Below are 14489 nucleotides of genomic sequence, written 5' to 3'. Positions count from 1 at the left end.
ATACATAACATGGACTATATATTTAACCAGCATTATTTACACCAACACATGTTTGTTACAGATATAGGACCATCTCCTGGTGACATTAGGCTGATAAATGATGCAGACAACACTAATATGACTGGAAGGCTTGAAGTATACTATGAAGGCCAGTGGGGAACAGTTTGTGATGATTTCTTTGATAGTCTTTCAGCAATGGTTGCATGTCGACAGTTGGGGTTGAATCCAGTTGGAGCTATTGCTGTTACCAGAGCAGGATTTGGCCAGGGTATGGATCCTATTTGGTTAGACAATGTAAATTGTGCTGGAAGTGAAGAGAACATTGATTCCTGCCCACACAATGCTTGGGGATCACATAATTGTGCCCACTTTGAGGATACTGGTGTCATCTGTCTGTGTAAGTTATTACTGTTTTACATTAACAGGTGTCCATTTTTTATGATGCACTTATTGCTGCTATGTATACACAGTGGAACCTAGCTCCCTTTAAAAATCCACCCTCCAATTAAGTACACTGTACATTAAACATTTAACCTGTCAACAAAGAATGGGGTCTGAGGTACCTACAGATCTCTACCAATACAATAAAGGACAATCTCCTTATCACAGTAAAATTATATCAGTCAGCTGGTCCAAGGTTCCAGTGCATGTCATTACTGTTAAGTGATTATATATACAAGTGTAAGGAAAAAGTTAAGAAATTTATAAGTTAGTAGCATTCATTACACAATCAGAAGTACTGAAACAATGGAGATCGTCATTTGGTGCAAACATAATCTCTAATTTAGTGTATAAAGTTGGTATTATAAGCAAAAGTAGGTTGCACATTAGGTGATGATGTCTCTGTTTCAATACTTTCTATTGTAATCATACACTACAATAGTAATGTATAGTAGGGACCACAAAGGAGTAGGCATGGCCCACGAAATAATATCACCCAAAAAACAGCCTCAATTTCCCCTAACGACAATCAGGCAGTATTGGTTAGGTGAAACTAAGCCCAAACAAGCTTTCAGATCGACCCAAAATGCCTTCAACAAGTTGCTACAGAATTTTAAAAATAATTTATTTAATGGAATTTTCTACTGACTGAGTAAGTAAGTAACTGACTGACTGACTGATGCCTTCAGACAAGCGTAACTTGATAACGGCGAAGGCTACCAGCTTTATTTTTTCACTGTTTGACGTCGCTTTAACCCGGCAGGTGCCTTTTGGTATACCACAGTATGTACAATGCATTCTTCATGGACTTACTAGTGTTCTCCTTTGTGTCCCATTCATCTTTGCTGACAGCAAAAAGTATCAATTTGGCGATAGCACATGATGGCTTCCCTTAGTAACGGAAATTGTCCGTATTTGTCATAGTGGCTATTTTGATATCAGAGATGCTTTTCAAACAGTTCTTGATTCATACTGCTGTGTAACAGGTTGAACATAGCCGACAATGAAAGGTAATGGATACTTCACTTTTCAGACAATAATTGATATAACTGGGGCGCACGACACCATTTCTTTCAGTATGCATGGATTGCAGATGTGCTTTTCGAACAGTTCTTGATTCGAAATGCTGTGTAACGGGTTGAACATAGCTGACAACGAAGTGTAATGGATACTTCACTTTTCAGACGATAATTGGGGCACGCGGCACCATTTCAGATGTGGTATTTGTGGGTTCACCAGTCATAATTATTATTTACAAAAAAGTTATCAAACAAGTACACTTGTAGTTTAAAATTTAAAAACTTCTGCATGTAATTTTTTGTAACATAATTTATCTTTATCATTAATGAACTCCTATGCACTTCATCAAAAGAAAGAATGGCACCAGGGATGTACAGATATAATTGCACATCAAAAAATACCCTCAATATCTACTAATTATTGGCAAGCAAAGTGGCTTAGGTCTATATAAGCTTTGATCTTACACAGCCTTAAATATAGAAAGCAACATGTCATGCACACCTGCTGTTACTTCAAGTCTTGCATAATTGTAGACAGACCTTTTATTTGTACAACCTATGAAGTATCTGACAAACTACTCACAAAATGCAATAGAAATGGGAGACATGGAAGAATAAATGTATGTCAATGACACACAGATTCCATGTCCTACCATATAGATAATAGAGTACTTAGAAAATGCAATTGGTTTGATTTTCATTGATAGGACAAGACAATTTTGTGCTCAAGTACAGAAAGAATTGTTCTAAGCAGTATAAATAGTAATCCAACGGATCAAAGAAACTGTGAAGGCCTTTGTGAGAGATTTTTCAAACCATAGGTTTTGTAACAAAGAGTATCACAATAATTTTGACTGTTAAATGCCATTCTTACTTCATCCACTCCTTGCATAGCTAGTTCCACTTTTGAGACTTCTGATCAGGTACATAGATATGTCACCAACATGGGATTTTCCCTTTGTGCTGTACCACTAAAGACTTTAAACAATGGAAGATACTTTGCCCAACTACTCCTATTTTGCTATTTTGCTCTTATACTCTCTGTGTTAAAAGGTAAGGAAAAGGTTTATCAGAAGTTATTGTCAGTAGCCACAAAGAAAATTATGGACTTTAAAGTACATTTTTTGAGCCCATTTTATTTCATGCATAACTTCCTTAAGTGTTGGTACCATCCTAGTGATGGGCCATATTGATATTTTGCTATATGATTATTGTCATGAACAAATATCACGATTATCACGATTATTGTCAACTTAACTTCTGTAACAAAAAACACTAAACACATCATGAATTGTCAATTAATCGGTAAAATTACATTGAAAATTTACAAATATTTCTCTGGCTATCACGATTATTGCACGATAATTGCCAATTTCGATTATCACTAGTCAATGAAAAGTACACGATGTCGATTATTGCCAATAAAATAATCACAATTATCACGATAATTGAATAATTGCCCATCCCAGTTCCAACAATTACTTATAAGAATTTGTAGTAGTCACAATTAGTGGTCAATAAATTTGTAACTTGTTTATCTTTGATATAATCACAGCAGGCATGGATATTTGTGATGTGTGTAATACACAGACTTTCAATTAAAATGAATGTGCTTTGTGGCATCGCATTATTGTGTTTTCTAAGCCTAAGTACTCTATTACCTATGGTTCCACCAAAAAACACATTTCAAGCTAAAGCAACATAACATTAATATAATTTATCTAACTGCAAAAAGTTCTAGTCCATAACTTTAACCATCATTGAGTTATGCTTGTCTAGTCAGTCAGTCAGTCAGTAGAAAATTCTGTCAAATAAAAATTTTAGTTAAGCAGAAAGTTGATGACAGCATTTCAGGATGCTTTGAGGATGTGTTTTGGCTTGACTGCACCTGACCAATACTGGTAAAGTGCAGTGAAGGTATATAATGTGAGGCTGACTTCTAGTCAAGTAAAAGTGTAAGCAATTGTGATCCCTACTACTTAGTATACTACTACCATTACACAATGTTCTAAATGATACAGGGACTCCACTCAGTAAGTAATATTCTTTGATTGTTACTGCTACTTATTTGCTCTTACAGCCAATGGAACACAGCCACCAATCCAGGTACGGTTAGTAAATGGAGAAAATGAGTTTGAAGGAAGAGTAGAAGTTCTGTATGCTGGTATATGGGGAACTGTGTGTGATGACTTCTTCGACCTTGCGGCTGCTAACGTGGTATGTAGACAACTTGGTTATCCAGGTGCACTGAGGAGGGCAAACTTCTTAGAGTTTGGCCAAGGTACTGGTCAAATCTGGCTTGATGATGTACGTTGCACAGGAAATGAGACCTCATTGGAAAACTGCCCACATAGAGCATTTGGCAGTCACAACTGCTTCCACTTTGAGGATGTTGGAGTTGAGTGTATTGGTAAGGATTATAAATCACATTGTAACAGCACTTTTACTGAAATTTTTATGTTACAACTACAGATAACACTCCACCACCCCAATACTCCGTAAGATTATTAGGAGGTGCTACAGAATATGAAGGAAGAGTGGAGTTCTTTTACAATGGTCAGTGGGGTACTGTATGTGATGACAGCTGGGACATCAATGATGCTGAGGTGGTTTGTCGACAGTTACATTTTACTGGTGCTACTGAGGCTTTGAGGCTTGCAGCATTTGGTGCTGGCACAGGTCAAATATGGCTGGACAACCTTCTGTGTACTGGTAGTGAACAAGCTTTAGTGGAATGTCCTCACAACGGATTTGGAACTCATGACTGCAGTCATAGTGAAGATGCTGGTGTAAGATGTAGAGGTAAGCTGTTTGGTCACTCATTCTGTCAGTTTTGCAATAGAATACTGTTGTTTGTGTTGTAAGTTGCTTTATATTTCAGCTCCTAAGGACTATGATGTACGGCTACGAAATGGATCTTCACATTCGGAAGGTCGTGTTGATGTCCATTACCAGGGTCAATGGGGTGCCATCTGTGATAACGGATGGGACATAAATGATGCCATGGTTATCTGTAGACAGTTGGGCTATATGTCAGCTTTAAGACCAACCATTGACTCTACATTCCCACCCTCAATTGAAAATTCTCAACTGTGGTTGGATTTTGTTTCATGCCGTGGAAATGAAAGTAGCATTCAGTTCTGTGCTCATTCTGGTTGGGGAGAAACCTTCTGTAACACAAACAATGAGGCTGGAGTGATCTGCACAAGTATGAACTTCTATTAAACAAACACTGTATTGATATGTTACTATTCTTCTCTACAGATGAAACATTCACTAGTGGTCAAATGATTGACATTCGATTAGTTAATAATGGAGTGGATAGTTCATCAACAGGAATAGGAAGAGTTGAAGTACTTCATGATGGTGAATGGGGAACTGTCTGTGATGACAACTGGGACTTCTTGGATGCACGTGTGGTTTGTCGACAATTAGGATTTAGTAGTGTCTTAAATATCACCCGATTTGCTGACCTCACATTTGGTGCTAGACTAAACAATTCAGTTCCAGTGTGGTTGGATAACATCCGCTGTACTGGAGATGAAACAAATCTTGGCTTGTGTCCACATCCTGGCTTTGGTGTTGAAGACTGTTCTCATTTTGAAGATTCAGGAGTTTACTGTACAAGTAAGTTCATTGTTTATTCAATGTGCTATTGCATTAATGGCTCCTTTAAAGATGATGTGGTCAACACAAACATCTCCATGAGATTAGCAGGTAGCAACAACAGTAATGAAGGAAGAGTAGAGGTGTTCTTCAATGGAGAATGGGGTACAGTGTGTGATGATTTCTGGGGGCTCACTGATGCAGATGTCGTCTGTACACAACTTGGATTTGGCAATGCTCTAGAGGCACCACGGTTTGCTCGCTTTGGTCAAGGAACTGGTCGCATCTGGATGGATGATGTACAATGTTTGGGTATTGAGGACAACCTGTGGGATTGTAGCTTTGATGGATGGGGTCAACACAATTGTAGACACTTTGAGGATGCCTCAGTAATATGTGACTATCCTGATCGACCTCCTGATGGCCAGCCACTTGCAGTCAGAATTGTTGGTGGTGCCAGAGATTATGAAGGAAGAGTGGAAGTTTACAATGAAAACTATGATGGATGGGGCACAGTGTGCAGTCAAAACTGGGACAATAATGATGCAGATGTTGTTTGTCGTCAACTTGGTTACAATGGAGCACTCTACATACAATCTTATGGCCCAGGTACTGGTCCTATACACTTAAATAATGTAGGATGTGTTGGCAATGAACCTACATTGTTTGATTGCATCAATGATGGATGGAATATTGCAAGTGGTGCTTGTCTTGATCATAGTCTTGATGCTGGTGTTGTCTGTAATAGTAAGTACAAGACTTGTATGTGAATTCAAGTACAATTACGATGGATAACACTTTAGGTAGTGACGTACCTTGTAATGATGGTGATATCAGGCTTGCTGATGGTTCAGATGGAATTAGTGGACGTGTGGAAGTGTGCTACCTTGGCCAATGGGGAACAGTCTGTGATGATATATTCGGAGATCTTGATGCTCAAGTTGCTTGCAGACAATTGGGCTTGAGCACAAGTAGAGCTTCAGCTCAACAGTTTGCCTTTGGTTCAGGAACAGGATTTATCTGGCTGGATAATGTACAATGTAGAGGTACAGAGAACAGGCTTGTGGACTGTGTGCACAATGGATTTGGAGAACACAACTGTTTCCACTTTGAAGATGCTGGTGTTAGCTGTCCTCCTGGTAAGCTTTACAGTTTCTGTCAAACTGTAAAAAAGTGATGTATAAATAATGTCATTTTACTGGTCTAATGTCTTGTACATTCTCACAGATGTCAACCAATATCCACCTGGCACTCTTCGTCTTGCTGATGGTGATGATAATTTCTCTGGACGTGTTGAAGTGTACTGGGAAGGTCAATGGGGTACAGTGTGTGATGATTTCTGGAATTTGGCTGATGCTCAAGTAGTGTGTCGACAACTGGGCTTCCAAGATGCTCGTCAAGCTACTAGGTTTGCAACCCATGGTGCTGGCACTGGTGTAATTTGGCTTGACAATGTGATGTGTATCGGAAATGAAACAAGACTACAAGACTGTCAATCTAATGGCTTTGGAGTGCACAACTGTCGACACTTTGAAGATGCTGGCGTCGTGTGTACTAGTATGTATTCATAGCATGCTTTAGTTCATATATATCATGGCCTTGTTTTCTATAGATACCTCAGCACCTGTCATGTTATCAGTTAGAGTTCAAGGAGGTAATCAAGCCTACAATGGTCGTGTTGAGGTGATGTACAATGGAGAATGGGGAACCATTTGTAATATGGGATGGGACCTTAATGATGCTCGAGCTTTCTGTAGACAACTGGGATATGTTGATGTCATTTCTACTGGTACAGTCTCTGATTTTCTGTATGCTAGTGGGAGTGGACGCATCTGGCAAACTAATGTCGACTGTACTGGAAATGAAAGAAGATTTGGAGAATGTTTCTTTACACAAACGTGGGGAGACACTGCTGGATGTGGTCACAACATGGATGTTGCTGTGCAGTGCAACCGTTAGTAACACATTGTAATTTGTTGTAATATATAAGTTCTACATTACAAATATACTGTGATGTGTAACTATGCTTCTATATGCATTTGTTTTCTGTACAGCAACAAGAAGAGAACTATTCCCAATTGAAATAGTAGATGGTGATACACCAAATGAAGGTCGTTTACTGGTGTTGATTAATGGAACATTTGGCTCTGTATGTGATGACTTCTTTGGTCTTGAAGAAGCACAGGTTGCCTGTCGTCAACTCAACTATACTGGTGCAGAAAGAGCAGCCTACTTTGGAGAGTTTGGTAGAGGTGTAGCTTCTGAGCCAATCTACTTTGATAATGTGATCTGTACTGGAAATGAGAACTATCTGTATCAGTGTAGTTACACCACAAACCATAACTGTGTACATTTTGAAGATGTTGGAGTTGTTTGTAGAAGTGAGTATATACCATTGTTCTTTACTTGCTTGTCATTTCTGACTAATAAATACAGCAACTGTTGATGGACCCTGCACTGAGGGAGATATACGTCTTGTTAATGGTGACCTCACTGAGGGACGTGTTGAGCTTTGCTTTAACAACCAATGGGGCACAGTCTGTGATGATTTCTGGGATATTCGTGATGCTAGAGTGGCATGTCGTCAGCTAGGGTTTGCTGATGCAGTACGTCCAACTAGATTTGCTTCATTTGGTGCTGGTACTGGTCCCATTCATCTTGATAATTTAATGTGTCTGGGTAATGAGACCAGATTACAAGATTGTCGACACAATGGTGTTGGTAACCATAACTGCTTCCATTTTGAAGATGCTGGAGTTGTATGTACCAGTAAGTGTGACATATAATATGCATAGAACTATTTTATATACTTACTGCATTGTATTAGATGATGCTGTTGGGCCTTATCCAATAAGACTTGTTGGTGGTGTGGATGAGACTGAGGGTCGTGTTGAAATATTTTATGATGGAGAATGGGGCACTGTCTGTGATGATATCTGGGGACTTCGAGATGCTCATGTAGTGTGTCGAGAAATTGGTTGTCCCAATGGTGCCACTCAAGCAGTGTTACGAGCTGGATTTGGTCAAGGAACTGGTACAATTTGGTTGGATAATGTTCAGTGTACTGGAACTGAACTCTACTTGAGTGACTGTCCACACAATGGTTGGAATTCTCACAACTGTGTACATGGTGAAGATGCTGGTGTTCGCTGCAACATGACAGGTAGGTATACATATATACATACCACTTTCAAACCTCGAAGGTGTATAAATGCCAAATAGCACTGCTAACAGTGCTTGGGAATGCATTAACGATCAGAAACAGATCATCAGATTTCTTTGATGAAACTTTGTATAATATAGTTCCTCTGCTATAATATAGTGACACTTCATGACATCAATTGTGGGTTTTAGTGTAGTGAATAATGTAAAGTTGAGCCAGAGTTAATCTGTGGACCTGGAAATGAGTTGTTTGTTGTTTATATTGCTGTATTGATTGATAATAGACACCTGGCACAATGTCATGATGTCACACAAAGCACAGGGTGTGGCGCTCAATGGATTTAGCCATTAGCATTGTGAACATATTATTCACAACTTTAGTTTATTCATGGCTGGTAAAGTAAGTACTTTGGTGCACTTAAAACATTGTTATGAGCTCATGTTTCAGCTTCTGTGCTTAATTGCACACCCACAGTTGAAGAGCTTTCTGCATGTTCGTTTACACTTACGTTTGGCCTCAGTAACACCTTGATGTTATTTCTTATGTACATTATCCACATCAAAATTCACATAGCCCAATATAAATACACTTGTGAACCATGCCCATACTTGCAGGTGAGTCACCCAAGTGGAACATATTAGTTCCAACACGTGGGCTCTTGTGATTTGTCAGATATATACACACCCAGGCCTACAACCCTCACATTTGTGCCTATATCAGGAAAATCACTCATACCTATGTTACAACTATTGCATACATATATTTTTTCAAGTAAAACTTATTGCAAGGCTGCTTTTTTTAAGTGCAAAAATTTACAAAGCCACATGCTTTCTTACCAATCTCTCCTTATTAAGGTACTTAATGATTATATACAGTATAGTAGTACTGTATAGTATGGATCATGGAGGTATGTATACTCTCACAAAAACTTTTGACTAGAAATTAACTTCACAATACCGTAGAGTCGGGTTGTTAAGCACATGTGTCTATTAAGCGCATATTATTTGTTAAGCGCCTACACATTTCTTGTAATTAACCATGGATGATTAGCACACATGGCCAAATGCGACGGCATGGCTACACACAGTGAGAAACGGCAAGAAAAGCTGAAAGTATTGAAAAATTAATGTCTTCTCTCAAGCGCTTACGTCTCCCTTGAGGTTTCCTTTCACTATGTATACAGCAAATCAGTCATCTGGATAGTGATAATCTTGTTTATCACAAAGGATTTCACCCAGAAATGGAGTCAAATATCCTTACACACTGGCGTGGTGACCGGCACAAACTATTAACTACTCTATTACAGCGTAGTGATTCCGTGTTACACTCACCATAATTATTTATTAGGCGTATGCGCTTAACAGATAGTATGATTTTTACAAAACGTTTTCTCCGAAAATTATAAGCGCATGCACTTAACAACCCGACTTTACGGTATCTTCACAGTGCCTTGATAGTATTGGACCAAGCCTGAAAGTGCCTTTATTGCAACCCAAACTGCTTCCAATATATTGCCACGGAATTTTAATTTTTAGGAATTTTCTGCTGAATTACTAACTTACCTACTACTTACTTACTTACTTTGTGTCCCATTTCTTTTCACTAACAGCACAAGGTGTGGATTTTTGATAGTGCATTATGGCTTCCCTGTGGCTTTGCTGACTAGCTATGACAGTTATTGTCTATATTTTGCATAGTGACTGGTAGAGACTGTTCTTCATTTGAAATGCTGTGCAACAGGTTAAACATAGCTGAAAACGAAGCAGAATGGCCTCTTTACTTCTCATAATTAATGTATGGGGCATGCATTCATATGCAAATTAAATTTTATGGCACGTCTAGTGTCATTGTTTCTTTTGATACTGTATGTGTGGTTCACCAGTCAAAATTATGTTACAAAAAAAGTAAACAAACTAGCAAAAGGAAAATTAGGGGATTTTAAATTTGATTAGGGATCATAGAAACATAAAGTAGTGAAACAAGGGAGGTCACCTACACCTGTAGATATACTAGTGGACATTTAATCCCTAATTCAGTCTATTGTGACTGCATATATAAGGGATTAATAGAACAGTCAGGAGTTCTAGTAGAGATACTCTATTAGAACAGTCATAAACTCTAATAAAACAATCAAGAGTAGCATAATATTTGACAGTTTAAACAACTAGAATACCTATTCTAAACAGAGTTATTGACTCCATCTTAATGTGACTAGTAGAAATTCTCTACATAAGGCAGTATCTATATACATATTTCGTAATACATATCCATACCTATATGCAAAGAGAGAAGACCTAGAGATGTGGTTGATCTTATGGGCTTTAGTGTACATGTAATATATAAACCATGGCTATGAGGTATTGCACTTACATACACCCCAACTCCGAAGTCAGAGGAAGTTTGCTGTTTATAAACTCTGAGATGAAGATCCTCATGCTAAGTCTCTAACCTACACTTAAAATATTTATTTTTCCTTATACTTGTTTGTTTATTTTTTGTAACATTATGTGACTGGTGAACCACAATAGAATGGAGGGAATGGTGCCAGGCTTATTGTTTTGTCTGAACAAGCGCCATAACTATTGATTACTGAATTAACAAAGTGGCCATTATATATTCATTTTCAGCTATGTTACATGGTATTACAAACGAAGAACACTAGAAGGATCAACAATGCCGCAAAGCAACATTTTGGTGTTACAATACAGCCTATATACTGACATGTCCTTCCCATTCCCATCCAGTTCTCATCTGCAATCAATTCGGTTACAACGAAAAACTCAGATGATTCCTGTCAAACATAGGGAAGCCATCATGCAGCGCTACTGCGAATCAACAACTTAGCAAAGTTAAATGGTACACAAAGGAGGACACAAGTAAGTCCATGAAGTATGCATTGCATGTACTGCAGTATACCAAAAGGCACCAATCAGGCTGAAGCAATGTCTAACAGTGAAAAAATCAAGCTCGTATCCTCCACTGTTTTCAAGTTACACTTGTCTAAAGGCATTAGTCAGTCAGTCAGTCAGTCAGTCAGTCAGGCAGTAGAAAATTCCACTAATTATATATATTTAAATTCTGTAGCAACTTTTTGGAAGCATTTCAATCTGTACTGAAGGTACATTTGGGCTTGGCCAGTACTACCAAAGTGCCATGAAGGTGTTGTGAGGCTAGTTTTAGGGTGATGTTTTTATCCAGAAAAGCCCAACCCTAATATACAGTACTGTAATGTATATAATAACTGTAATATATGTATCATACAGTATAATAGTACTGTATAGTAGGGACCACAAAGAAGTAGGCATGGCCCACAAAAAACATCACCCAAAAACCAGCCTTACTTTTCCCTGACGACAATGAGGCAGGTAAAACTAAGCCCAAACAAACCCTTCAGATCAACTCGAAATGCTTTCAACAAGTTGCTACAGAATTTTTTTAAATGGAATTTTTTACTGACTGACTGAGTAACTAACTGACTGATGCCTTCAGACAAGCATAACTCAATAATGGTTAAGGCTACAGGCTTGATTTTTTTCACTGTTCGACATCGCTTCAGCCGGACACGTGCATTTTGGCATATCGCAGTACACACAATACATTCCTCATAGAGTTACCAGTGTCCTCTTTTGTGTCCTCTTTTGTGTCCCATTCATCTTTGCTGACAGCAAATTGGCGGTGGCACATGATGGCTTCCCTTCGTAACAGAAATCGTTCGCATTTTTTATAGTGGCTACTTTGATTGCAGAGGTGCTTTTCGAACAGTTCTTGATTCGTAATGCTGTGTAACGAGTTGAACATAGCTGACAACGAAGCGTAATGGACGGTAATGAATACTTGATAATTGGTAGTTGGGGAGCGTGGCGCCGTTTCTTTCTTTTGATGCAGTATGCATAGGTTCACCAGTCATAATAATTTTTCTTTTACAAAAAAAGTGTACAAAGAAGTACACAAAAATTTCTGAATTTTCAACTAGAGTAAAGCAAGCAAAGCAAAGCCTCCAGCAGCCATGCGAAACATAGCTATTTCCGCCCAGTGAATGCCTGTGCACCACTCAGGCACTTGAGCCTTGTGCAGGAAAATCCTCCTGGGGCAGGGCTAGTAACCCGCAGGAGGACTGTCCAGGTCTCATGGAGAGAGGTCGTGGAACCTAAAGTTCCACAACGACCCCAATACTACTAAGCAAGACAAGGACAGTTGGGAATTTGCTTCCCCAGTTTACACCAGGTACCCATTGATGTTACAGCTGGGTGGGCTGCTTCCCCAGTTGACACCAGGCTACCAGGTCCCCATTTAAACAGCTGTGTAGACTGGAGCAATGTGAGTAAAGTTTCTTGCTCAAGGAAACAACAACACCAAAGTGGCTCGACCAGGAATCAAACCTGGGACCTTTTGATTACCAGGCCGATGTCCTAACCACTTGGCTATACTGCCTCACTAGAGTAGGGACCATAGCACATCAATAAAAAGTACTGAAACTAGCTGGTCCAGGAGTAGTGCACAATATTAAATCACAGTAAAACAAAAGGAAACGTTATATCTCTACTGTGCTCTTCTTATGGTATCTTGAGCACAGTAGGGATATAACACTTATTTTTGTTTTACTGTGATTTAATATTGTGCACTACTCACGTACCAGCTTGTTTCAGTATTCTTTATCAATGTGCTATGGTCCCTACTCTAGTTGAAAATTCCATTTCTTTTGTGTACTAGCATTGGTACCTGCCTTATGTGCAAGGACCACATTATAATGGCAACCAAGCATTAGACATCAGTGCCACTCATGTCCTGCAGCATGCATGGTGATGCCACTTTTAAATGAGCCTTATACCACCATCCTGCAAAGTATACCGAAATGATGGGAAACATGCAAGTACTCCTGAACCTGCAGAATTGCAGTAGCTAAGCTAAGACAACTGTACTGATGTTGTGTATGCTTATATGTTTACCACACATGTGTAAACGATGTGTAGTACCTGTCCTATTATGCAGGCTATACATGTAGCATCATTTGACAACATTTACTTATAATTATTGACAACAAAAGACAATATTTGCACTTTAGCATTGGTACTATTGGTACCTTCCCTTCGTGAAGGACCATTTCACATTTCCACATTAACCACAATGACAAGTTAATGCATTGGGAAGCATTAAAGATCATGTCCTAAAGTGTACTGTAGCATGCATAGTGATATTGCCTTTACATGAACCGTATTCTATGCAAGGCTATACTAATAGTGAAATGATGTGAACACGCAAGTTACCTAAATAGCAGAATAGCATGTAACCTAAACCAATAAGACGTGTACGGCCTATCCATGTGGTGCTAACAGTACCTGTTCTATCATGCTATAGAACTGCAACATTGTCAACACAGAAAATGAATCAGTACAAAAAGTACTTAAAGCAGCACTACTCGCCATGGCTATATATAAAGGTTTGAATGCACACTTTCAAGTAGTTAGCATCATAAAGAATTGAAGTTATGAAAGAGATGGCTAATAGAACACACACACACAGACAAATGAACATGCACCCAATTGGCCCGCCCATGCCTGCCCTATACCTATAAAATGTGCTACTGTATACTTTTCCAACAGTCCATATGCTGTGAAGCAATACCAGGATGCTATGAACATGCTATGAGCAAAAAAAAGTCAAGTTAGAAAAAGTATGCATCAAAAAGGTAGATAAAGCAAAAAAAAATTGTGTTTGTGGCTCACTGGCAGCAACTGCAACAACTTCAGGGAGGTGCCATACCAGATGAACTGTTTGTCCTATGGTTTGCTACAGAATGCAGCCGAAGTTTTCTCTACATCATGGCCTTCAATGTGCTGTAGTGGCTAAGTAGCCAGATGATGAGCATCATATTTCGTATGTGAATCGTGTCGATACATGTTGATTGGTGAGTAAGCATCATCAGTAGCTGACATATGAAAAAGTATGTCACAAAAAGGTGGCTCTGAGAAGAAAAAAAGGAGGAATCGAACCCTGGATCTTCGGGTTTTACAGTTCTATGCACTAACACTTGGACTGTTTGTTCATGGTTTTGACAGGAATTTAGCCCAAGTTTTCCCCTATACAAATGTTTCAACACTTTGTAGAGAATGAACAAAAGCACTTATCGATTTGTAACAACAAACTTGGAGTTCCCTAATGATGTGTGCTTAATTTCACCAAAGTTCCGTGTCAATACGTACAGTGGTTAGAGAGGACCCAAATGGAATGTAGACAGACAGACAGATAGCTTTTCAGCTTTA

At 38.9% G+C, this 14489-nt stretch overlaps 1 protein-coding gene across 1 annotated transcript in view; it reads left to right on the top strand.

Annotated features, from left to right (window-relative positions):
• The window catches only part of LOC136242480 (uncharacterized), a 58109-nt gene that overhangs the window by 39453 nt on the left and 4167 nt on the right, over nt 1–14489 (top strand). The window contains exons 32-43 of the mRNA XM_066033910.1: nt 62–397; nt 3541–3870; nt 3933–4262; nt 4342–4668; nt 4725–5087; nt 5139–5813; nt 5870–6205; nt 6294–6623; nt 6679–7020; nt 7121–7447; nt 7503–7835; nt 7894–8229. Of these exons, the coding sequence (XP_065889982.1) occupies nt 62–397; nt 3541–3870; nt 3933–4262; nt 4342–4668; nt 4725–5087; nt 5139–5813; nt 5870–6205; nt 6294–6623; nt 6679–7020; nt 7121–7447; nt 7503–7835; nt 7894–8229 (4365 nt within the window). The remainder of the gene's footprint in view (nt 1–61; nt 398–3540; nt 3871–3932; nt 4263–4341; nt 4669–4724; nt 5088–5138; nt 5814–5869; nt 6206–6293; nt 6624–6678; nt 7021–7120; nt 7448–7502; nt 7836–7893; nt 8230–14489) is intronic.

The sequence above is a fragment of the Dysidea avara genome, chromosome 13 (genome assembly GCF_963678975.1).
Source record: "Dysidea avara chromosome 13, odDysAvar1.4, whole genome shotgun sequence".
NCBI classification, from domain to species: domain Eukaryota; kingdom Metazoa; phylum Porifera; class Demospongiae; order Dictyoceratida; family Dysideidae; genus Dysidea; species Dysidea avara.
This window is presented reverse-complemented; position numbering and strand designations above follow the sequence as displayed.